Consider the following 27,364-nt stretch of genomic DNA (forward strand, 5'->3'; position numbering starts at 1 on the left):
TATATATATATATAGTGTGTGTGTGTGTAACCTAATAACTCATTTCAACTTGTGGGACAAATGGATGCAACTGTAAATATCTTTTTATAATGGAACACCATCTGGGTCAGTCCTCGTGTTTTCTCTTTTTTTCAGGTTTTTCACGTAAAAACTTCTTGTGTCATTATTAATTATTTTCTCTTTTGTGTTAAATCTTATTTTATTACTCGGGAGCTCTTTATTTAAGTGGAGAATTTTGTTGTGTTTGTAAAAGTAGTTGTATTGATTGAAGTTTATAATTGAAAAATTAAATATTCAATTGATGATAAAATCTATGAATCAATATTAATTATCATCTTAATTTTAAAATTTTCTTTTATTTTTAAAAATATATTTGCTTCATATATTTTGTTACATATTTTTAGGCATTTTTTATTTCAAATCAAAATATAAACAAAATAAAAAAATAAATAATAAATAAGAATATAAAAAATAAAAGTGATCCCAACCAACCCCTGAATATATTGAATATAGTGATGTTATGAGAAGAATATAGAGAATATTTAATAATTACATGCGATTAGAAGTGAAATAGTACAACCTTTTTTTATATAGCACCCTAAAGATTAATATTTACAAAACTAGCACCTCTTTCACCCAATTTTCAAACTCCCTCTCAAATATCAAAAGTCATAATAAAATCACAACTCTTATTTTTCTTTTTTTACAAATTCTTATTTTTTATTGAGTATATACCATGAAAGTGTATATATAAAATATAATTCTTTATTTTTTAAATATTTTTGACAAAGGTAAGAGGAGGATGGGCGAAGAGTCATGACTATTGACCTTCTGGAAATCCTCCAGTAAGCCATTCAAGTCCCATTATGTGCATTATGTACATTATATACTAGCTATGGATTGTACTATTTGGTGCATTATATACTAGCTATGGATCTGCTGTTTGTCTTGACTCTTTGGTGGTGCAACCAAGCACAAGTCCTCTGTGGTCATGGGTTCGATCCCGCCTATGTGCGACGTACGAATGGTTAAACACATGAGGTTAGTCAGGGGCTCGTATCATAGTCTCAGGCCAAACTTTAACTAATATTGAATCAAACGTGTTAAATTTCGAGTAAGAGTTAACCGCCTCCTTTATTTATAATTTTCAGGCCGACTTAGCGGCGAGCTACATAACAGACTAAATGACGACAAAAATATATTTATTATGCATATTTTTCAGTAGATCAAAGTTGAGCAGGTTTCTATGTAATATCTCGTTCTAACTTTGTTCAGGCTCGTGATATCAAGCTTGAGTTAGACTATTGAGTTCGATCTAATACTATAATTTTCACTGCCGACGTGCGACTCGAATGCGGGCTAAAAAAATCCAATCATATATATTCAAAATTTAAAAACATTTATTACTTATATTAAGATCTTTGTATATGTAAATATTTAATTAAATGAATTATAAATTTTAAAATTTATATTGACATTGTAATAGTAAATAAATAATTATTTATTTATTTTAATAAAACACTAATATTAAAAAATTAAAAATTTATGTTGCGTGAATTTTAACTAGAATATGCTCTCTCCATTGTTTTATATCAAATAGCAAACCGTTTTTTGTTCCCATTTGCGGTTGGAAACAACCGGCGACGTTAAGGTTACCGCCTCTGACGCGGGAACATTACGCTTTCCACAAAAACGGCGGAGCAATGAAGGTTGATAGTCAAAGCGGTGACTGGATCTGACCGGTCAATAATATATATAGATGTAATATATATAAATAAGAAAGATTTACATAGATACCCCACGCTTCTTATAAATTTATATAACTAATACCTAAATTTTCCTATATAAATGCATAACAATTAAGGGTCAGTTCGGGGCAGCTTATTTGGTGCGGTGACGTTTTGAACACGCACATAACCTGTTTCGGTATACTTTGTTTTGACAGCTTATGCATTTTCAAAAAGCTGAAAACTGCGTTTTTACGCCGCACTTATGTAGGTCCAGTGCAGCTTTCTGACTGCAAATTGATTTAAAAAAATAAAAATAAAAATTTGTAATAGCCACCGCATCTAGCTTATCAATAGATTATTCAATAAACTGCAGCTGCCCCAAACAGACCCTAAATCTATCACATTATATTATTCTTATTACTATGCATCAAAAAACTATAAATATAAATATTATAGTTTGGATACTAGAAATAAGATTATTAACGAGTCAATTTTGAGTCGAGTTGGGGTTAATTTGAAATTGGCTCATGATTCGTTATATCAATTTCCAGCTAACTCACTTAAAATTAATCGAGCTCAATACTACTCGAAATCACAATTTGATTTGTTCCAACTTGAAATCTATTCAATTTAACTCGAAGTAGAAATAAAATGACTCAAATCAGCTAATAACTCATTATATTTGATTCCATGACTCAAAGTCTGCTTTTTTTTTATACTTTCTCATGTATTCAAATTAAAAATAAAAGAGACGCCTTTTAAAAATTCCAGCTTTTTCTCTCTCATTCCAAACCAATAAAAAGACCTTCAGATTCAAAAGCTTGCTTGTCATAGAAATAGAAAGCAGTGAACGAGGAAAGTAAGCAGAGAGGGAGAGAGGGAGAGAGGGAGAGAGAGGGAGAGAGAGAGAGAGAGAGAGATGGATTCAGCTTAATGTGCAGCGAGAGAGCTCTCAGATCTTCAGAAGGAGAGAACTCGATACCAGCCAGAGCTTCCTCCATGCCTTCAGGTCTCCTCTCTCTCTCTCTTCCTCTATATATATGGTTATGTCTCTCCCCCTCGCTCTCTTAAATGGGTTTATGTTTGGGGGCGATTGCATACAGAACACCTGAAACTTGCTATTTACAAATCAACGACTCTCTTTCATCCAATTTTCAAATTCTCACTCAAATATCAAAATTCATGGCAGAACCCCAACCCATATTTTTTTCATTTTTATCGAAGTTTGATTGTGGCGCGCGTAAATACCTCGGTTCTGTAGTTCAAAAAAATCACCTGGGTGGTTAATTTATAAATATCAATGTTTCGGATGATCTGTATGCAATTATCCATCCCCCTTCATTTTTAAATCCCTGTTCCGCCATTGTTTCTCCTGTGTCAGCTGTATTTGGTTTCAAAGAATAAACTTTTAACAGTTCTGTTGATTAAAAACTCTGTTTTTTTCTTGGTGCTAGATGATGTCTGCCTATTCTAGCACCAAAAGATGAAATTTTCTTAGATTTTGGCGAGGATTGCTTCATGTCTGTTGGATTTAATTTGAGATTAGTGAACTATAAATTATGATTGGTTAATCATGTTAATGCACGAATTTCAAAGCAAATCAACGGATATTAAATCCTTGCTGATCACAATCTGGTCTCCGGATGCGCTGATAGAAAATTTATCCCTAAAATGCACGAATTTCAAAGCCTTGTGATAATGAAGTTCAGATCTATAATCTGAGCTTTGACTTATTACAATTCTTATCAAAGTTTATCAAAGTTTTATGTAGCTATGTATGACATATAAGTTTTATTTTTAATTCAATCATGTAAAGCAATACAAATTTTAATCACCTAACTTTAGTAAAACTATTTTGTCTTTGTTGGTAGGGGACTACTATGAGGTTGGAGTATGGTGATGGAACAACCACTATAGACCCCAACAATTTACATATCATAAGCCAAGCCTTTCCATGTACATATGGGCAGCCTTTGGCTCATTTCATGAGGACTACAATGAAGGTCTCCGATGCCCAAATTATCGCCGAACACCCAATTTTAAGGTTCTTATTCTTTTTAATCTTTCTTTCATTTTTAAGGATGGTTCGTGCCAATCTGCCAAATTGAACGAAAACATTAGCAGTGTATTGCATTTCATGTTCATGCATTTTAACTCTTTTTTGTGTTTGATTTGAAGCAAGAGAAACACAGTAAAATTTAAAGGGGGTGTATTTGATGATTTCTAAATATTGAGTTGCGCCCACCGTCACCCTCATTGAATTATCATTTGCACTTCAATGCTCCCTTACAATTTAAAAAAAAAAATGCTTTTTGATTTTTGTTTTGAAGCAAAATAAATGCAAAAAAGTAAAATTTTAACGAAGTTAAAATACCATAAAGTACATTTTCATTCTATTTCATCATTTTGAAATCTCGTGTCATGTTTGCCATCGTCCCATTGAGTAATCTCGTCGATGTCATCTCTTGTATTTCAATATATTGAGATGTTTGGGGCAGTTGCAACTTATTAATAAGCTGCTGAAAAATAATATGTTATTCAAGAAATTGTGGTGACTATTATAAATTTTTTTTTTTGAAAAATCTAGACTGCAACTAGAAAGCTGCCACCGCACCTAACCAGTGACGGTGTGAAAATGCTGATTTCAACGGTTTGAAAATATTGATTTTTGAATAAGCTGCCAAAACACAAGTTACTCAAATGGTCCTGAAAACGCACCGCACCAAATAAACTACCCAAACAGAGCCGTAGTCTAACAAACATAAGAAAATATTTCAATTCATTTGATTTATATCCAACTTAACAACTTATGTATTTTCAAAATACATGCATTTTAGTTACACACAATGCAGGCATTTTTTGAAACTAAAATGCATGTATTTTGAGAACAACCAACCAAACAACCAAGTTTTGCGCCTGAAATTATATGGGTAGGGCCAACATGTAAATAAGTAAGAGAACTTGTATAGCAAGTTGATATGCATTTTATAAAAGGGGCAATAACATACATAGCACCCAAATTTACTATTTACAAATCAACCACCCTGTTTCATCCATTTTGCAACTCAAATATCAAAGTTCATGGTAAAATTCCAACATATACTTTTCATTTTTTTTTATCAAATTCTTAATAGTTTGATTGTGGCACATGTAAATTCATCAGTTCAGCAGTTCAAAAAAATAACATCGGCGGTTAATTTGTAAATAACAATGTTTTTGGTGGTCTGTATGTAATCATCTTTATATAAAAATGTTCTTTTAGTTTATTTATAACAAATGAAAAAGTTTTCCTAATTTATTTACAGTTCTTTTGCTCCTTCTATTATAATTGGCTGAAGTGCAATTGCCCAATTTTTTTTGCAAAATTTTTTTTGCAGGGTTGGTGTTGTATTTTGTGGGAGGCCATCTCCAGGTGGACATAATGTCGTCTGGGGCCTGCATGATGCAATAAAATCTCATAATCCTGAAAGTGTTGTGCTTGGCTTTATAGGTATATGTTTCTTTGAAATTTGTAGCTCTAGTGCATTTTTTTCTTACATTATTTTATAAAAGAGAAAATGATTATTTTATTTTCATTTTGTATGTAAGGCTGAAAAATCATTACATTTGAGTAATCTTTTTTTAGGTTATTGTCAAGAACTAATTCAATGCAATTTCTAACTACGCTCGATCAAATAATGATTTAATCGACATTTAATTTAAAAATCATCTCATCTAATTCCAAGCAACCAAATGTAGCCTTAGAATACCTAATATTCATCATAGAAACATATATATATATCGATGGGATGAGACGACTATAACTTTGAAGTGTCAACACTTTCCAATGATTTGAAATTAATTAAATGGTTGAAATTTTTATTTTTACTTTTTTTTAAAAAGATTGGTCGGAGGCTATGATACGAGCCCCCAACCAAGTTCACGTGCCTAACCACTCGATCTCATGCTTTAAGGCAGTCGCACTCAGGCAGGCTCGAACCCACCAGGAGATTCATACTGACAACACAGCTGTAAACCAAAGAGTCACGGTGCTTGCACCATACACACACGCCCGCACGCATGCACACACTCATAATTATATGTATGCTTGTTTTATATAATTTCTCTAATTTGTAAATGTTCTCATGTTGGCAACATCTTCTTAACATTTTGTAGCTTGCTATTCTATTTTCTAACATGATTATACGTTGATTCCAATTTATTCATTGCAAAGGTGGTACTGAAGGCTTATTTGCTCAGAAAACTATAGAAATCACAGATGATATTATTTCTTCTTACAAAAACCAAGGTTCATATAATTTGATTCTTTTTTTCTTAATATTCAACAAATATTTGTCTATTATTCTGAAAATCTTCAGCAATTTTCTCAAGAATGTGTATTTGTTGCTCTTGAAGGCGGTTTTGATTTGCTAGGCCGAACGAAGGATCGAATAAGAACAAATGAGCAAATCAATGCTGTTAAAGTTGCATGTGAAGCATTGAAATTGAACGGTCTTGTGATTATTGGGGGTAATTACTTTATTAAACTAATTATTCATGTTTGTACTAAAATAGCAGTTGTATCTACTAATTAATATGTTTTGTTGGTCTTCTTAAGGTGTAACATCCAATACAGATGCTGCTCACCTAGCTGAGACTTTTGCAAAGACAAAATGTCAGACCAAGGTAATAAAATTGTTTCTTTTGCTTTTGAGAAATTTACACACATATCACATAATTATTATGTATTTATATATCTAAAATCAATAGTTTGATATTAACATTGTTAAAACTTTAATGTCATAATTACATTCAAGCATATGCATGAAAAAGCGTATTTTCCTTTTAAAAGTAAGTCATGGTTGTATTTTTGACGTGACATTAAGAATTTTAGTGTTTTGAAAATAGATATCGAATACATAGCAATTGTGTGGTATGTAATTTGTTAATCTTCATGATTTCAGAACTATGAATATAATGTTATTAACTAAGTTAAATTGGCAGGTGGTTGGTGTACCTGTTACTTTGAATGGAGATCTAAAGAATCAATTTGTGGAGACTGATGTTGGATTTGACACTGTATGCCGGGTACATATTAACCACATTTTTTATTAAAAAATAAATTAATTTAGCAAGTTTTAATTTTCAAATGAGCATAAACCAACTAAATTGCCCATGCTCTATCTCTCTCTCTCTCTCTCTCTCTCTTTTTACTTGATGCTAACCTGTACTATGCCAAAATTTACAATTTAAACTCAGAAGTCAAGCCATAGAAATTCAAAATTTTAATATTAGTTATGTTAAGCTATGCAGTCTAATTGTTTTCCCTACGAAGAAATTGTTGTTAACGGAAAAAAAATATTATAGTTGTTTACATTATAATGTTATGTATGTGTTGAATTATGATTTGTTCGTGAATTACACCCCGATGAGTAGAATGTAAGAAATGGGATGCAGATAGAGGAATGAGTGAACAATAATTAATAGTAAAACCTCGTCTATTATTCTTTTCTTATAAAATGATCTCCATATTTATAAGGGAGAGAATACAATATCTGATTACATTTTTGCCTCTACTTTAATGGGGGCTACATAGGGTCGACTTGGCTAGCATAACTTTGACTCAATAAGGATACTTCGATCGGTTAGGCTATATCAGTGCGGTCAGTCAGATAGACTTGATTAGCTTTTGGTCGACATAACTAACTCGGTCGACTAAATTTTTTTGATCTATTGATTTAGTCTCACTATCGACCCCTCGATCACTGAATAAGAAGCTTTTGTCGGCAGAACGAGACTAGGTCATCGAGTAGATGGTGAATCATCGTAACTCGATAGATAACTTATTTCTTAACGAGGAAATCCTTCGGGGGGATTGTTAGGATGTATTGTATAGCCACGCCTTAATCCTTGATGAGGAACCTTTGGGGATTTTCAAGGGCGGCTGGCGAGGTGCTGGCGAGGAACTAGATCCTTTCCTTGAGTCAGATCTATTGGGAGGTAAGTCAATGACTTCGCCCTGCTTTAGCTCGAGTGATGATTTCTCTTGCTCTACCTCGATCGGTTCGGACTATGTTCGTTTCTTTTGTCCTAGCTTGGTTAGTTGCATCCATATGGTTGTGGGCCTTTTGATCATTTGTCAATGGGCTCTCCATTGTTGTGCTTCTTTCTTTCTGGACCATTGGAACTCCTCGAGATCAGTGTTAGTGCATTCATGATGCACAATATGTAATGTTAAATATGTATAATTTAATAAACATTAAATTAATATTATTAATCTTATAAATTTTTAATGTTATAACATATAACATAAATCAAATTAAATTTAAATCATTGAATAAGTTTATGACATAAAATACGTATTTTAATGATTATAAATCATGAATTGTATTCATGAATTTTCTCTCATCTTTCAATTATAAATATACGAGAATATAAGCTTCAAAGTGGATGAGTAATTTCAAATTCTCTCATACTTTCTCCATCAACTTTCTTTTTTTTTATTTTTGGCAACTAGAGACACACAATTAGTTTGAAGTTTGTTGATTGGTTGTGATGAGCACACAAACAAAGCAAGAGGATGAGTTATATCTCTAGAGTGGAAGAGAGAGCCGTAGATTGCTGAATCCAAGACTTGATCTACTTTATGGATAATTTCATTGACATGCCTCCCTCCCACTATTTCAATCTCATTACTTTGATTTTATTTGCTTAATTGTGTTGAGTTTTTTTTTTTATATTACAAATTTATAATTATAGTTCTCACAATTTTAGAGTTGATCAAGTATTTTTATAAGATTAAGAAATAACAAATTTGATTTATGATATTTTTCACCTCATATTATTTTACTTTGATAATAAATCATAGATATATTTATAATTTTTCTTTCATCTTTCAATTATAAATTGATGAGAATATGAGCTTGAAAGTGGATGAAAAATTCAAAATTCTCATGCTTTCTCTATCAACTTTCCTTCTTCTTTTTTGGACATTAGAGGGGCATGATTAATTCGAAGTTTTTTTGATTAGTCGTGGTGTACTCATAATCAAGACGAGAATGGGTTGTATCTCCAGAGTAGAAGAGAGAGTTACAAATTAGTGCACCCAATGCTTAATCTACATTAAGGATCGTATCATCAGTACGCTTCCCTCCCAGGCCATTTGAATCTCATTATTTTTATTCTATTTGTTTAATTGTACTGATTTTTTTTTTCTTATTTTCATATTGTGAATTTACAATTATTGTTCTAACAAAAAAATGTGTTTTATAAACGTAATCATGCGTCAATCTATGAGATCATTTTCTAAGACTAATGTTTAAGATCATTTTCTAAGGATATTTTGATTTATTTTTTCATTTTTAGCCGCTCTAATCATTTTTTTTAAATAAAAGTGGGGTGTTATCTTTTGTGGTATTAAAAAATAAAAAAAAATGAAATTCTCCACAAGCAAATTATGGTGAAATTTGTAATTAAAATAAAAAGATTTAACCTTTGATTGGGTGAACATATATAAAGTTTTGTTTAATTATTATTATTTTTTTAAGTATTGCAGCACAATGAAGGGTACCTAATTTTATATCATGCAATCCACCAATAATATTATAGAATTTTGACACAAGATTCTTACTTATGCAGTTTTAATAGTCCAACTGTGGAGTCAAAAGGGTCAATGCTGAGCCAGTTTAAAATATCAAATTATTTCACTAATGAAATGTGCCATGCAATTTCATTTGTCATTAATGACAAACAAATATAATCTATTAATAACAAATAAATATTGCATAGAATGTCATGCAATGTATTTTTATTTTTTTTGTAATTCTTAATGTTTTTTTAATTATTCCTTTGATTTTCTATCCTATTTAACATTTCTTTTTTCCTTATATTCAGGTTAGTTCACAACTTACAAGCAACATTTGCTTAGATGCTCTTTCTGCAGGGAAGGTAATATAAGAATTATGCAACTTTTGATAGAAAGTTCAGCTTGGTTAGTTACTGAGGGCTCATTTGATTGCTTTTAAATGGAAAATATGTTGGTGAAAATAGTGATTTTATTTTCAATAATTTTGAATGTGAAAATAAATGTGATTTTTAGAATAGCTTTAAAAAGGTTTATGTTTGAGTTTGTGACCCAAATTCTGTTGGACATAGATCAAAAAGTTTATGGTGCGACGTCTGTGGTGCAAGCTAAATAACGAGAAGATTTTAGTGGGGACCTATGGTGGTAGTGGAGGGATTGGGTTGATACGCTTGATCCCATAGCTTAGGGGCGTCAAAACTTGATTTTGACATGCTAACTCGACCGAACTCTACTTGAAATCCAAGTTCAGGTTGACCCAAAAATTTTTCAGGTCGGGTTTGCGTTAGGAATCCTAACCCGATTAAATTTTTAGGTCTGACTCTGGTTGTCCTGCCAACCCGAATTTGACCTAAAATAGACCCGCTAATTCAAAATGGCTTGAAATTGATCTGCCAACTCAAAATTGACCTGAGATTGACCCAAATTTGCTAAAAATTGACTTTGAAGCTTTTATGCCGACTGTTAAACATGTTATGCGGGTCGAGCTCAAGTCAGTTGATTGAAGGCGGATCAAGTTTGGGTTGGACTTTTCTACCCATTTAATATTCAAGTCGGATTTGGGGCAAGTAATTAATTTTGGTTATGGTTAATTTTGGGTCAGATTTGAACCCAACCCACGAACTCAATTCGAGGTGTGGAGGCGGGGCTTAAGTTTTCAGGGTTGATTTTATTAGGGATTTCTAAATGCCTATATATATTAAATTTCCAGCCGAGCTTAGCATTTCATGTGAGTTATCACTCTCCAAATTTATTTTCTCCTTTTTACTTCTGCCTGTGATTTTTTATCTCTGTTGATTTGTGTTTGTGGCTTCTCTTTTTTTATTATTCTTACAATTTATGAAGTATGAAATCATGTCGGACTAATTACATTCAATCAATTAATAACTTTTAACAAATTTTACTTTTTTGCAAAATAAGATTCTAACTTGAATCACCCTACTGAGCCCTAAATAACCTCATTAGGATTTATAACCAAAGAAAGAAAATGCATATGAAAAGGGAGAAAGCTTAGCCCCGAAGGAATTTACATAGAAGTGAAGAAAAGTGTGGATTAGATCCCACAACAAAATCTCTATTCAGCTCAATCAAAAGGTCCATGTATTAAACTTAAGCATTCATTGGGTTTCATTACATGCCTACTTAAATGGCTCATTTTTCAATCACAAACTGAATCCCCATTTTATAATAGCTCAGAGTTTGCAGTACTAAACACACAAATAAAAAATTGCATTTTCATTCTCTAATGTAATTATTTTCCTCTTATTTCTTTTGCAGTATTATCACTTCATTCGCGTGATGGGACACAACGCATCTCATGTTGCTTTGGAATGTGCTCTCCAGTCGCATCCAAATATGGTTGTTCATTCATCATTCATATTTCTTTTTTTGGAAGATTTGGTGATATAAAAGATATGGGTGGTATAAATGTCAAAAGTAAAGTTTTGGTGTTAGAAATGCCAATACATAGGAATTGGGTGGTATTACATAAATACCCCCATTTATATTTTAAAATGAAAGGTCCTCTCATTTAAATGTCCACACAACATGTGAAAACTTTGTAATATATGAAATCCCATGAGAGCTAAACTTCTGCTTCACAAAACAGGTAATCCTAGGTGAAGAGGTGGATAACTCTAAAAATTCTCTCTTTGATATTATAAAACAAATAAGTGATGCAGTTCAAGCAAGATCAGAGCAAGGTTGAGCAGCGAGCACAGTTCACCTTTTTAATTAATTACATGCAAATTCACTAATTAATGCAATGAATTCCATGCAGGAAAGTACCATGGTGTCATCCTCATCCCCGAGGGGCTAGTCGAAATTATTCCAGAATTGTCTGCACTGTTGCAGGTAGTCATCTTGTTCTTAAAGTAAAATTGAGAGAAGTATCATAATATCCTGACTTTTTGCTAGGAAACATGTTAAGTCCCATAATTTATAAAAATGTTAATTTCGTCCCCAGACTTTCTTAATACGAGTTGAAATAATCCATAGAGAATACTATTGTAGCCCTCATTAAAAGGATCTAGGGACTAATTTAGCATTTCTATAAATTTTGGGACCAAAATGACTATATCTAAAGAGTCAAGGGACTATTTTAATACTTCACTCGAATAAATTTCGGCTTCTCAATTTTCAGCTTTAATTATTCTTTATTTGCACCAATCTGTTCTCTTTCAGTTGTAAGAAATTTTTTTTTTTGCCATGTTTCTTGTAGGAAATTCATGACCTTCAAAGCCAAGGAGTTGATACAGAGAGCATTTCTTCTCATCTCTCTCCTTCAGCATCTGCATTATTTGAATTTCTGCCACCATTTATCAGAAAACAGGTTTTCTTCCATCCTTCTGTAGTCAGATTAAGCGTTATTGAACACCTCATGATGCTAAACATGCAGAATATAGCTAATTGTTAATAAAATTTCTCCTGTCATGCAGTTTTTACTTCCTCCTGAATCTGATATTTCAGCACAGCTTTCTCAGGTAAAGGTTTCTTCATGAAAATATGTATTTTGAATAAAAAATGTGTGACACCGTCCATGTAAAATGAAGCTGAACTCTTAAACATTGAGATGTCTTTTGATGTAACGGTTAAAATTTCATTAGAAAATACAATGTTAAATGCAGTTGTGAAACCAAAACTTAAAGAGGGTTGTTGAAATTAAAAGTTAAAAGGATGGTGAATATTCATGTATAAATTTTTATCTCCTTAAAAAGATTTTAAAACTATTATTAAAATTGTTATTAAATTAAAAGTATAGTTAATAATAAATTAATATTAAGCATTTAAATTTATGGGTGCATTATACAATATTAAAAAGTTTAGTAAAAATTTAGGGGTGGATAACACGAGTTGAATGTGCTCGTGTGGAAGTACTCGCGAGTGACCTTCTGAGAAGTTACACTAATCGGTAGAACCGTAAAGCCATTAGGCCAAAACAAACAATATCTTTATGTGTGAGAGCTCAAGTTTTGAAAACAATTTCTGTTTTCTGCTTTATTTTGTGTACTTATTTTTTGAGTTCTCTACTCAGATAGAGACAGAAAAACTCATAGTTCAGCTGGTGGAAGCAGAATTGAACAAGAGAATGGTGATTTCAGACATAGCTCAGTTTCTGTGATTTTATTTCCATTCTTTCATTATTTTTCTTTCTTTTTTTCTTGTTTAATTCATACTAAATTTCTCAACCCAACCATCAATCTCTCTCATTTATACTTCCATTCATAATAATTTTTGGGAAATCAACATTCATGGCAGACAATTCTTATATATTTACATATCTCATATGTAAACTTTCATATTTACACACAACATTTATGTGCTTTAAACCTATGCATGAAAATGTGTATTTAACTTTTTTGAAATGTGGTAATAGTGCTATTTTTTCATGTGATAGTAAAGATTTGATTGATATCTGTATAAATATGAAAGTTTAATTGTGAGATATGTAAATACATAAGAATTGTGTGATATGTATGCAAATGCCCCATAATTTTTTAATATTTCAACTTTGACCATATTCAGTTTAAATCTCAGAAAGAAGGCATTTACAAAGGGAAAAAATTCAGTCCCATCTGTCACTTCTTTGGCTACCAAACTAGAGGATCTTTGCCATCAAAATTTGATTGTGATTATGCCTATGTAAGTATTCTCATAAGGTGGAGTTCTTCTTCTTTACCAACTAATTACAATATAATTAGTAAACTAATTATACTTAGGTTCTTGGGCACATCTGCTACCACATTGTAGCAGCTGGTTTGAATGGTTATATGGCGACTGCAACAAATCTGAAACATTCTGTGGAAAAATGGAGATGTGGTGCTGTTCCAATCATAGTAAGTCATTATTCTATTATCTTATAGTTGAAACCAATAAAATAAAATAAAAAGATTTAGTCCTTTATTCCACATTTCCAAGTAAAGTGTCAAAATATTTTTTGACCGTTTACATTTGATCATTTTAGTCACAGAGTATATAAAGTGTCAATTTAGTCCCCAAACTCTTTTAATGAGAGGCCAAAATAGTCTTTTTGCTAGGACTATTGTAGTCTAATACTAAAAAAAATATGGGACTAATTTGTCACTTCTAGAATCGGGACTAACATGGCGCCTAGAAAAAAGACGGATTAATTTGACACTTTTCTTTTTCTATGTATGTATATATAAAAGTGAGAAAATGTAAAAATTGTTCTCTAACTTTTGCAGGTGACATTTTAGGCTCGGTGTTTGTAAAAATGCTAATTAGTCCTTAGACTCTAATATGGGCTCAGACAATCTAAACTCTTGACAAAATTTTCAATTTTAACATCTTTTCGAACTATATTCTCCAATTCTCTTCCACTCCTTAATCTCCAAACTCTTGTTTCAGCCCGTATTAAAAAATATATATGGAGTAATTTGACAATTTTTTAAATTTTGGGGCTAAAATGACTCTTGTAAATAAACACCGAACCATTTTAGCACTTTTATCATATAAAATTATCTCAATTGTTGTGTTTTTTTTGCATTTTGTTAGAATAAAACCCAAGATATTTTTTATTGATACAAAAAGAGGTATATATACCCATTACAGGATCAACTAGAAAAGGATATACTAGAAATGGAAAGAAATAAAACTGGATATAATAAAAAAAAAGAAGAAAATCAAATGAAATAACTCAGAATAGTCAAAATTAAATAATGACTACTACTAACCATTAAAATATTCTAATAATTCCTCTCAAGTTGAAGCATATATGTCAGTCATGTTCAACTTGGAATTGAAATCATTGAATAGTGGAAGGTTCTTTGTGAAGATATCCGTCAGTTGGCTACTAGATGACACAAACGGAACACAAATTTCTCCAAACTCGAGTATTTTCTTAATGAAATGTTGGTCAATCTCAACGTTTTTAGTGTGATCATGTTGTACCAGATTGTGAGCAATGCTAATGACTGCATTGTTATCGCAAAATAATTGTAGAGGAACGGAGACTGACATACGCAGTTCTCAGAGCATGATGTATAACCAGAGAGCCTAAAAAATTCCTAGTAGTATGGTTCGAAATTCCGCTTCAGCAATGCTTCGGGCAACCATGATCTATTTTTTGCTTTTCCACGTGATCAGATTTCACCATGCAAATGAGCAGTACCCCGAGATGACCGGTCATGAACGGGTCTGACTCAATAAACATTTGTGAAAACAACAATATTGCGAGAGGTGTAGCGGGAAAAATACAAACCTGAACCCGATGTGCCTTTTAAATAGTGGAGAATCTGATGGACAGTTTAGAGATAATGCTTATAGGGGTCATGCATGAATTGACTTACTATCTCAACTACGCATCATATGTCAGGGCATGTATGGACGAGGTATATAAGCTTACCCACAAGACACTAGTAGTGAGTCTTGTTTACAGGAATTGCCTTGCAAACATCAAGAAGCTTTTCATTTGGATCCATCAGGATATCTACTGGTTTGCAAGAAGAAGATTATTCTCTGCCAAAAGGTTAATGACATATTTCCGCTGAGACAGAAAAATGCCTTGAGATGACTGAACAACTTCCATCCTAAGAAGTACAGAGATTCCAATACGAGATCCCATCTCAAAGGAGGCGGCAAGAATGTCTTTCAGAGATTCCAATACTAGTAGATTATTCCTTGTGAGAACAATATCATCGACATAAATGATAAAGACAACCACCTCGTTGCTGGAGGAATGTCAGAAAAAGAGTGTGTGGTCTGATTGAGCCTGAGTGAATACATGGCCTACCACCACCTTTGTGAATTCCAGAACCATGCTCGTGGTGATTGTTTCAGTCCATAAAGAGACTTTCACAGTCTATATGCTTTCCCCTGGGAGACTGTGGAGTTAAAGCCTAAAGGAAGAACAATGTAAACCTCTTATGTAAAATCACCATTGAAGAACACATTTTTGACATCAAGTTAGAATAAGGGTCAATCCAAAGTCACTAATAGGGATAAGAGAGCCAGAATGGTGTTTAATTTTGCCATTGGAGCAAATGTCTCATCGTAGTTAACTTTGTAGGTCTGTGAGTACTGTTTGGAGACCAACCGTGTCTTGTTGCGTTCAATGGATTTATCAAATTTAAACTTGATGCTAAAAATCTACCGAAACGCCAATGCGTTCTTGCCCTGAGGAAGATCAACTATGTCCCAAGTATGGTTTCACTTAAGGGCATTTATCTCCTTTATGACAACAGCTTTTCGGGTTGGGCCTGCTAAAGTAACCTCAATGGTAGATGGAAGTTAATAATTTGTTAGGGCCGTAACAAATGCTCTGTAGTTTGACGATAATCTGCAAAAGGAGACATAGTTTCTCATAGGATAAAGAGAACATGTTTGATTGCGTACCTTACTAGGGGAATTGACTTCCTCATTTTGAGTTGGAGAAGTGCTGGGGATGTCGTCCGGAGGAGATTATGGGTTCAATAAGGTGTTAGCGAGCTCCTAAGTAGGGGCATCAGAACGGTGCGTCGAGCGTAGAAATGGAGCGTGAGAGGGTGTGCAGGTGGAATCAGAGGAACAGAGGGCTCTTTGGTGGTAGCAAAGATGGTTGGAACAAAAGGAATGAAAGGTTCATCGATGGTAGGTGATGTGGGGGGAACATCCACAGGAGTTGGGTAAGGAAAGATGTCCAAGAACTATAGCTCCCCTTCACATGAGGTCGAGTTAGGAAAGTAGGGAATACTTTCAAAAAAAGAGATATCAACACTCGCGTAGACCTTATTTGTGGTAGGGTCAAGGCATCAATACCCCTTTTGTGTGGCATAATATCCTAGAAAAAAACACATTTTATGGACCTAGGATCAAGTTTACTCCAAGTTAGAGTTGTGTTCCGAACAAGGGTTGTGCATCCAAAAATTTTGGGTTTTAAAATGGAGAAGACACAATTCTTAGGAGAGAATGATCTTAATATGGATAAAGGGGTACGAAAGTTGTGACTTTTTTAGGGGACTCTATTTATGAGATAAGTGACAGTAATAATGACATCATTCTAGAAACACTTTTGAGACATTGGAGTGAAATATAATAGAGGGAGTGACGTCAAGGAAATGTCATTTTTTTTCTCTCAACTATCCCATTTTGTTGAGGAGTGTCAGGACAAGGGCTATGATGGAGATGCCCTTACTTACCAAGAATTCTTCTAATATAAAGTTAAAATATTCACGACCATTGTTAGTCCGAAGGACTTTGAATAAAAGTTTTGAAATGAGTCAAAATGAAGGTGTGAAAATTTTTGAAAGTGTCAACAGCTTCAAATTTATCTTTTAAAATATAGATCTATGTCATTCGAGTGTGATCATCAATCAAAGTAAGAAACTACCATTTATTGGTGTAGTTAGGGGTGCAAGAGGGCCCCCATAAGTCACTATGAATAAGAGAGAAAGAAGCGGAAGTTGTGTAATTGTGAGGTGGATAAGAAACATGATAATGTTTAGCTAGCTGACAAGTTTCATATTTAAAATTAGAAGTATTTTTATTAGTAAACATCAACGGATACAATTGCTTTAGATACTGAAAACTAGGATGACCTAAATGACAGTGTAACAACATAATAGGACAATTAAAAGACTAAGATAAACTGCAACTACAGGATGGAGTGTCCTCATTCTCCATGTTTTTTTTTCTTAGAAGAAGTAGAGTCCGTCAACTCGCTTAGCAGTTTCAATCATCCTTTCCAAACAACGATCCTGAAAGACACAAACATCAAAGGAAAAATGAGCAGCACAATCAATATCATATGTTAGCTTACTAACTGATAAAATGTTATATTTCAACAGAGATACATGTAACACTGATTCGAGAGTTAGGTCTGTTGTTAAATAAAAGACCCTTTATCAGCAATAGAGATTTAAGACTCGTGAGCAATTTTAACAATATCATTCCCTAAACAAGGATAGTGTGTTGAGAAGACTTGAGAGCTTCCAGTCATTTGATCTATGACACCTGAATCAATGATCAATGAACTAGAACAGGCAAAAGAAGTGAGTGTCATAGAATTGGTACCTTGATGAACGCGGGAGGTTGACGGGTCGGAAGAGAGCCTGTTGGATCCAAGCAACTTGATTAGTTGCTCCATTTGACTCTTACGAGAATTGGAGGATTATGGATTGTTCTGGGTAGAGGTCGGTTGTACCGTGTTAGATTTAGATGTCGTGGCGAGGCCCTTGACAGCGGAAGATTTGGCGGAAGGTTTGGATGCAGGTTTCCCGTAGAGCTTCCAACACTTATCACAAGTGTGGTTGGGTTTGGGTAGAAATGACAAGTGAGGTGATTGGCACGGGGTTGTGCACTTTTAGAGACCGAGACAGATGCTTCGATAGACGGAGTGGAAGTACCGAGCATTACAAGTCTCCATCTCTCTTCGCGAAGAATCTGAGTGAAAGCAGTGAGAGTAGAAGGAAGAGTATCTCGACCAAGGATACAACCCCATACTTCGTTAATATCTTTGTCGAGATCTTCCATCAATTGGAACATGTGTTCACTTTTTATAATTTTTTGAAAAAGAGACAGATTGGCCGGAGATTTCCAAGTGTAGTCATAATATAAGTTACATTCTATCCATGTTGTAACTAGAGCATTATTGTATCGGGTCACGGTCTTAGATCCTTGTTTTGCCTTACGGATTTTCTTTGATACCTCATAGAGTTATTTGGAATTCCCCACATTCGAGTAGGTATCACAAACTGCCGTCCAAAAGGCACTAGCGGATGGAAGAAACATATATGATCGGCCAATTGAAGTCTCCATGGAGTTGATTAGCCACGACAAGACCATAAAATTCTCCACTTCCCAAGCTACATACGCTGGGTCCGTTTTTGGAGGTTCACGAATCATACTAGTGAGAAAACCAAATTTCCCACGCCCTTTAATGAACAAAGATATAGATTGGGACCATTGGAGAAAGTTATTGTTGTTTATTTATGAGTTGTGATCAAGAAGTTCACGTTGATTTCTTGTCCTCCGGTTTGCAGAGAAACAAATGTTGGAATTGATCCTCCGGTGGTATCAAAAACACCTTCTAATGATAGCTCAGTGCTGAAGTAGTCCGTCGTGGTTCCGATTGAGCCAAACGAGACGTTAAGTTGTTTAGACATCGTAAGGTTCCGACTGCTAGAGGGAAGGATAATGGCCTTGGGAAGATAAGATCTTCTGACCAGTGACGAAGTTTCCGGCGATTATATCAAATATGCTGGAAGAAATATGAAGCTGGAATCTGGCACACTTTTGTATTAATACACCCTAGAACCTGGCAGAATTCTGGCATAAGCTGGAATTTGGTAAAAAAAAAAAAGTTAGCAGAAGCTGGAACTGGGCATAATTCAGGAAGAATTCTGTATTGATACAACGACACAGACAACAACTTTCTTGGAATTCTTGGCACAGACAGCTGGAGACGGAAACTAGCTTTGGAGGCGGGAATCATGGGAATTCTTGGAATTTGGCAGAAGCTGGAGACGGGATCCTGGAGGTGGGATTAGGGAAGGGCAGGCCTAGCCAGCTGCAGGAGCTTGGATTAAGGTATGGCTGGCTGCAGGAGCTTATAGACGGCTGCAGGGAGAGCCTGACAGTTAGGTTAGAACCTGACTCTGATACCATATTAGAATAAAACCCAAGATACCATTTATTGATACAAAGAGGAGTATATATACCCATTACAGGATCAACTAAAAAGGAAAAAAAAATTAAACTCAGGATATAATAAGAAGAAAAAGAAGTGAAACTGAACATAATAGAAAAAGGAGGGAAATCAAATGAAATAACTCAGAATAATCATAATTAAATAATGGCTATTACTCATCATTAAAATATTCTAATAATTTTAATTAATTATTTTCATTACCCATTTTATTTGTTATTGGCAGGCAATGATGACAATGAAGCAATGCTCAAATGGCACTTCGCTTTATCCCGCTGTAGTTGACCTGGAAGGAAAATTATATGAGTATGTTTTCGTTCTTTCACATACCACCAAATTCCTATATATTTACATATCTAAACCTAAAATTTACATTTTACATTTATGTATAACAATCAAATCTTTTATATCACGTAAATAACACCATTTTACCTAAAATTTACATTTTACATTTATATATAAAACTCAAATCTTTTATATCACGTAAATAACACCATTTTAACTTCTAAAAAGTGAAATACATCCTTTCATGCAAATGTAAGGTCGCATATATGTAAAAATTGAGGTTATGGTGTTAGATATATGTATAAATACAAAAGAGTGGTATGTATGTAAATCTTCCTATTTTACCAGTGCATCTATGAGCTGATTCTTCCATTTAACCTACAGGAAGCTGAAGCAAAATGCCTCCAGTTTTCTCATGGATGACTTGTACAGAGATCCAGGGCCCCTTCAGTTTGATGGACCGGGAACTGATGTGAAATCTCTCACTTTGTGTCTTGAAGATTAGGATTACATCTCCATAACTATATGGACAAAGGTTATTTGTTGCTTTATTCCCTTATTCATTTCTTTGTCAAAGTTGTTGAAAATTAATGCTCGTAGACTGTGATGCACCGATACGAATATGTGGTCACATACACGAGATATACAATTATTGAAAGGGTTATTACACACATGGCACTTGAAACTATGTTATTTACAAAACTAGCATCCGTGTTATTTTTGTTTAACTTTCGAACTGATGCATTTATGCATGATGTCATGATCAAACATTAAGAATTTGATAAATATGAAAAATATAGAGTTGGGAAAAAAGATGAAAGAGGGTGCTAGTTTTGCAAATAGTAGAGTTTGAGGTGCTATGTCTCTAGATGCTCCTTGAAAAAAAATGTAGTACATCATATATGTTTGTATGGTAAAATAATTGCAAATACATATGATGATAAATTGTATTTTATACAAAAGAGGCCTAAAATAAACATTATAAAATAAAGGAATGTAATGAAATCATTTGTTACAGAGTTATTTCAGTTGTTTCTTTCAAAACTAAGAGTCTGTTATTAGTTTTGGGCTATTGTTTATTTATTTATTTTAATTGGAAGGTTTACATACATAACCCCTCAATTCTTATGTATATACATATCTAATACCTAAACTTCAATTTTTCTGTATTTGTCATCTTACATATACATGAAAATGTATTTTTCACTATTTAAAAATAAAAAAAGTGGCACTTTGATGTAAATGAAAGATATGGGTGGTATAATGTAGATGTGTAAATATATAAGAATTGAGTGGTATGTATGTAAATGCCCCTTCTAACTTAAACAATTCATTAGTGTATCTGGCACGTGCGAATGTACGCCATATTTTTTTTATGTCAAACACTACATAATTTGATATCATAAACGTCATAGCTTTATGTCTAAACTTTCATATTGTGTTCTCATCTAACTGTTCTTCATATTTTTTTCCCCTGAAAATAAATAGGTTTGGAGCATTCTGAAACCTGAAGATCCTTAAAACAGCTCAAAGTTCCATGGCTTCTGTTACTGAGGTCCTGGCTGCAATGTCTTCATCAGAATCTAACGGTCGGATCCCTTTATGAATCTTTGCAACCAAGTTATTATGGAGGCCGAAGCTTTAATCTTAATTTGGTAACTTTTGAATAAATGTCAATATAGAAAAATGTATATCATTAATAGATTTGTTTTGAAATGAGAGAATAAAGAGACTGTAATAATATGATTCTTATAAGAAATAATATGATTCAAAATACATACCTTGTAATTCTTATGTATTTACATATCTAATACTCATATGTTGATATTTACATTTATAATATCTTGGTGTCATAAACGAATGCATGAAAAGATATAATTCACTTTTAAAAAGGCGATGATGGTAGTCTTTTTGGTGTGATGTTAAATAGTTGAGTGATATGCATGTAATATGAATGTTTAGTTGTTAGATATGTTAATGCATAGAGCTTGTGTGGTATGTATTTTGAATGAAGATTATATCAAATGACCATGTGGAAATTTTGTATGATAAAAGTTCTATATGTAGCTTAATTTTGTATGATAAAAGTTCTATATGTAGCTTATAAACTTTATAGTTAATTGAAGAAAGGTGGAGAAACCATTTTCTTTTATTTCTTAATAATCAAATTACAACTCTTCTTCTTATATAATAGATGACTAAGACGAACTTAATTACAATCATTACAATTTACAAAAGATAAACTAACTCAAGAAGGAAAGAAATATGACATAAAAAGAGAAAATAAAAAAGAATCACACTAAATTAGGGAACTCATAATTCTATACTCCCTGTCAAGCTGGGTCATATATGTTGTGAAGGCCCACGCTGGTATTCAAATAAGTGAAGCTGCATGGAGATAAGAATTTAGTAAGAAATCATTGACTTAAAGATTCGTCGGAATGTAGATTAAGTGAATAATACCTCCATTGACATTTTTAGAGATAAAAAGTCTATCAATCTCAATGTGTTTGATCCTGTCATGAAGCACATGATTCTTTGCAATACTAATGGCGGCTTGGCTATCACAGAAATCTTTCTGAGATTACACGCAGAGTATACCAACTCAGCAACCTTTGGATCCACATCCCTTCACAAATTCCTAAAGCAAGTGCCTGAAACACGGATCCTACACTACTTATAGAGACCACTATTTGCTTCTTGCTCCTTCGGGGTGATAAGATTTCCTCATAAATATGAATAATACCAAGAAATGGACCTTGTGTTAGAGAGTTCTCCCGCCCAGCTAGCATCAGTGTGAACCTATACCTTCCTGTTGTATGATTTCTTAAATTGTAACCCTTTATTAGGGGTTTTCTTAAGAAATCTCAATATGCTGTAAATCATCTTCATATGTTCTTCATTCAGATTATTCTTATGTGACTCACAATGTTGATAGAGTAAGTGATATCAGGACTAGTGTGTGACAGATATACAATCTTACCCAACAATCTCTGGTATCGACATTTTTTCATTGTTTTTCTATCCCTGAATGTAACTCTTTGTTTAAAACATAGGAGTTTTAATAGATTTGCATCCTAACATTCATGTCTCTTTTAGTATGAATAGGATATACTTTCTTTGGGATATCACAATACCCATCTTGGATTTGGTCGCTTCCATGCCTCAAAAGTATCTCATCGCTCTTAGATCCTTAATTTCAAATTAAGTGGCAAAGGACCTCCTTGATTTTCCCGATCTCCTTTTTTTTTATCACTTGTCAAAATCATATCATCTACATAGACAATGAATATAACCTTCTTACCTCCCTATGTATGTTTTATGAATAATGTTTGATCTGCGTGATATTGGATGTATCCATTAGATTTTATAGTCTTCGCAAACTTTTCAAACCAAGCTCTTGGAGATTGTTTGAGACCATAAAGTGACATTTTTAGTTTACAAACCAGATAATTATTTGAGTTATTTCCTAATCGTGGTGGGATTTTCATATATACTTCTTCCTTAAGGTCTTCATTCAGAAATACATTCTTGATATCAAGTTCGTGGAGTACCCATTATTTTTTCGCAACCAAGGAAAGAAAAAATTTTATAGTGTTTAACTTGGCCACTATAGCAAATGTCTCTTGAAAGCCTATCCCGTAAGACTGAGTGAAACCTTTGGCCAACAACCTAGCCTTGAATCTCTCAATACTTCCATTAGCTTTGTACTTTATATTGAAGACCCTTTTGCACCAAACAAGCCTTTTATCAGGTGGAAGCTTTCTAAAATCCATATGCCATTTAGATCAAGTGTTTGGATCTCCTTTTCAATTGCCTTTTTTCATTCTGGACTTTGGAATGCTTCATGAATAAATTTGGGTATTTGCACACTATCAATATTAGAAATAAAATCTTTATAAGTTGATGATAACTTCCATAGACAACAAAATCTTGGATAGGATAATTCATGCAACTTTCTTTGTCTTCACCACTAGATTCAACCTCCCTTTGAACTTCAGAGATGTGTTAATTCAGGTTTAGTAGTGAATAGTATAGTGGTTACACATTGTTTTTATTTTTTTCAGTAAATTTATTTCTCCTAGCATACACATGAAGTCCTTGTTGTCAATTTCAAGCTGGATGTTCTCAATCGGTGGAACTTGGGAGACAGGATGGTTAAAAGGAAGGAGAATAGGGAGTGATAAATCTAGATCTGTACGGGTATCCCAAATAGTGAAGTAGAATAGGTTGTTTTGTCTCTCAATTAGTGTGAGTATCTAGAGTGGTGTCCCAAGTCTAATATTCACCTGGATTCTCACCTTGAATATCAAGTTTGAGTTAGTAGGGTTGGTTTGAAAGAATTTAACATCCATGGAGTTTTTTTTTTAAATGACAGAATAACACTTGTATCATTTTTTGTTAGAAGAATACCCAAAGAAGAAAAATTTGATGGATTTTGGGTCAAGTTTTATGTGATTTGGTTGATGAATGTGAACCAATGATACACAACCAAATATTTTTAGGGGAGGATTGGATAAGAAGGCTCTGACACGAGGATTTTTTTTCCATCATAATATCGAGATGGGATTTGAATTGAAGGGCCCTGCTTGACATTCTATTTATTAGGTAGGTGAATGTGAGCACGACAACTTTACAGAAATTTTTTAGGAAATTGTTAGAAAACATTATAGATCAAGGTATCTTAAGGAGATGTTCATTCTTTCTTTCAGCTAATCCATTTTGCTGTAGAGTTTGAGCACAAAAATTCACATGTATGATATTGTTCTTTGCAAGGTAGGGGCTAATGATAGAATTGAAGTTTTCCTTTACATTATCAATTTTGACAACATGGATTTTGTAATGGAATTGAGTGAAAATCATGTTATAAAAGAATGAAAGATTTGTGTAGTTTCAAATTTTTTCTTCAAGAGAAATATTCAACTAGTTCTAGTGTCATTATCAATAAAGGAGACAAACCATCTGACTCCATTGATAAATTTCAATTTTGATGGTCCCCAAATATCACTGTGGATGCTAAAGAAAGGATAAGGGGGTTCTATTGGGATAAATGATATACATGATGAGTCTGTTTAGCCAATTAGCAGGATCCACTGATAAAACTCTAATTTTTAATTAATAAAATGATAAAGGTACAACTTTACAATATAATAAATATTGAGATGACCCTGACGATGATCTCATAATAGAACTTGACTTTCAATAGAATAAGACATAAAGTACTCAAGAATATGGGAGGATGATAGTAAAGAGGACACTTGTTTTAAGAGAATAACTTTCACCAAGCACTTATATACCTTGATGCAATTTAGCATCTTCTCCAAATCCACCATCTAAAATTCATAAATATTAAAATGGCAATTCATGAGTAAGCTTTGTAATTGACAATAAGTTGCAATCTAATTCAATAACATATAACATAAAAGAAAATTAAATATCTTTGAATACTTTCACTTCTCCTTGCCCAATAAATTTAGATCGAGATTCATTAATAAATCTGACAAATTTGGAGTCGTTGAACTCTTGCTAGTTGTTAAGAGCATGAATTTCTCCAGTCATATGATCAAAAGCATTTGAATGTATTATCCAAGGCCAAATTCTTCCATCCTTAGTGAGAGAGGAGGAGGATATGATACATTGGTGTATCATCAAATTGGTAGGCCGCTCAATTGTGCTCAAAAGAAGTTTGTTCAACACCTCCAACTATTCCTTGGTGAAAGGGCTAGGGTTGGCCTACCCTTTAGAAGAGGCAGTAACATGAGCCTTGTTGTCTTGGTCTATCCTTCCTTGCTTAGATTTCAATTCTATAGGCTTTCCATGTAGTTTCTAACACTTGTCTTTTGTGTGACCAACTTTCTTGCAACATTCACAAAAGGGATGATCAACCTTGAGTGAAACTTGACACCTTCACACCGTACTTGATCATAAATCCTATGTGTATTTAGGGTTTGCAACTTTTTATAGAGAGGAAGTTGATCGTTGATTCTGTAAGAAGAAAAGTCTGACGAAAACAAATCGAACCATGGAGGGCCTGTAAGGAGAATCCGGCGGAGAACGGTTTGTAGCAGAAAGAAATCGGGCTGCAGGATAGATTCAACAACGAAGATATTACCGATGAAGGCTTGCTAGAAGAATCCAGTGAAGAGAGCTTGCGACAGGGATTAGCGACTATAAGGAAAAGTCGGAGAGGGTCTGTAGACCGGCCGAAGGAATTCTAGAATGAGTTCTTGCGGCTGTTGCTACTTGAAGTAGGCCGGGAATGTCTGCTGCAGCAAAATCCAATCTTTTAGTTTGGAAAAGATCCCATTTTTTTGGCAAGGATCGACGTAAAATCCAATCTTTCGATAGGGGAAGGATAAATACCTGCAAGCGAGCAAAGGAAATGATTTGCTAAAGATTTGTGATAATCTATCTGAATTTTCATACCATTTTTCTCTATTATATATCTTTTTTTTGTACATTTCTAAGTTCTTTTTATTTAATTGCAGGAGATACGTATTTATGAGAGCTTAAATATGCATTAGCCAGATATTGGAGAAAGATAAAAGGAAGTTGCTTCATACATAAGTCCAATGGAATCCAAATCCAGTTCACATGGAGTGGCGCAAAGGCGCTACCTTATGGAAGCATATGTGGCACCCAAGCGCCCATCAAACACGCCATATAGAGCCTATGACGCCTAAGCACCCCTTTATGAATTGGAGCGCCCTTCTAGTGGTGCCAAGGTGCCACATACAAAACCAAGCAATGAACCCTCACAAAAGAAAGAGAGCTTCGATGCTCCAATAAGAAACTCTGTCATCAACGAACTAACATTGGGATTTAACATGGTTGTTATCCAAGTGGCGTCTCTCGGGGCTACAAAAGATGATTTTTTTTTAAAGTGGGGACTTTCTCATGAACATTGTGGTATGAAGAATCTATATGTGTGTGAGATAACAAAATTTTGTAAGGTAGATTTAGAAAGATTGTGAGGGGATCTGCAAGGACCATTTGGGTGGATAGTCCGAGATACTTAGGCCAATATGGAATTTGTGTTATCTTATATTTGTTCTTAATATCCATCATAATACTGAAAATATAATACAATAATTTTTTTATATGCATGAAAAAAATATAACATGAAAGCTAGATAGAAGATTTAATAATCAATAGATTTCTTCATTCTATTTTTATGAATACAATCTTATTTCTTTTGAATGGATGATCAATGGCATGAAAAGCCCAATGATTGATAAATCAAGAACTTTTTATACCATTCTTTTAGAGTAAATGAACTCTATAGATTCATACAATATGGACAAGCTAATTTTCTAATAACGCTTCACCCTGATTGCATTTCATATGCATGAAAATTATTTATCATCCACATAAGAGTTGCCTTTATTTAAAAGCTTGCTTTGTAGCAATATTTTGACTACACTATTATCTTATAAGATTTATAGCTCTTCTATTAAAGGTTGTAAATATACATTAATTTTTCCTTTTGAGCCGTGCGAGCCTAATCTAATCAGTGTGAGAAATATAAAAAAAATATAGTCATGAATATCTAATGCAACGAGTTATAGGGTATACTATCACAAATCAACATAAAGTAAAATAGTTTGATTGTATGGCATGAAATCATCATCATACAAACTACTCATA

General features: G+C 33.5%; 1 protein-coding gene across 3 annotated transcripts; it reads left to right on the forward strand.

Annotated features, from left to right (window-relative positions):
• The first annotated feature begins 2,577 nt into the window (after positions 1 to 2,577).
• On the forward strand, positions 2,578 to 21,444 carry LOC110037096 (pyrophosphate--fructose 6-phosphate 1-phosphotransferase subunit alpha-like). 3 transcript variants are annotated; one of them, XM_020741676.1, is made up of 19 exons: positions 2,578 to 2,739; positions 3,602 to 3,774; positions 5,108 to 5,220; positions 5,944 to 6,018; positions 6,126 to 6,239; positions 6,328 to 6,395; positions 6,714 to 6,797; positions 9,603 to 9,656; positions 11,068 to 11,148; positions 11,399 to 11,492; positions 11,570 to 11,643; positions 12,011 to 12,121; positions 12,228 to 12,272; positions 12,824 to 12,880; positions 13,315 to 13,431; positions 13,509 to 13,625; positions 19,659 to 19,738; positions 20,102 to 20,252; positions 21,206 to 21,444. In XM_020741676.1, exons 2-18 carry the CDS (start codon positions 3,611 to 3,613, stop codon positions 20,220 to 20,222), a joined length of 1,569 nt encoding a protein of 522 aa, XP_020597335.1. In that variant the 5' UTR covers positions 2,578 to 2,739; positions 3,602 to 3,610; the 3' UTR covers positions 20,223 to 20,252; positions 21,206 to 21,444. The 3 variants fall into 3 exon arrangements, 2 of the variants coding, with proteins under 2 accessions (XP_020597335.1, XP_020597343.1); XM_020741684.1 differs by lacking the exon at positions 5,944 to 6,018; XR_002295291.1 differs by lacking the exons at positions 20,102 to 20,252; positions 21,206 to 21,444 and having other exon boundaries at positions 13,543 to 13,625; positions 19,659 to 19,670.
• The last annotated feature ends 5,920 nt before the right edge of the window (positions 21,445 to 27,364 follow it).

The sequence above is a fragment of the Phalaenopsis equestris genome, unplaced genomic scaffold, assembly GCF_001263595.1.
Source record: "Phalaenopsis equestris unplaced genomic scaffold, ASM126359v1 Scaffold000002, whole genome shotgun sequence".
NCBI classification, from domain to species: domain Eukaryota; kingdom Viridiplantae; phylum Streptophyta; class Magnoliopsida; order Asparagales; family Orchidaceae; genus Phalaenopsis; species Phalaenopsis equestris.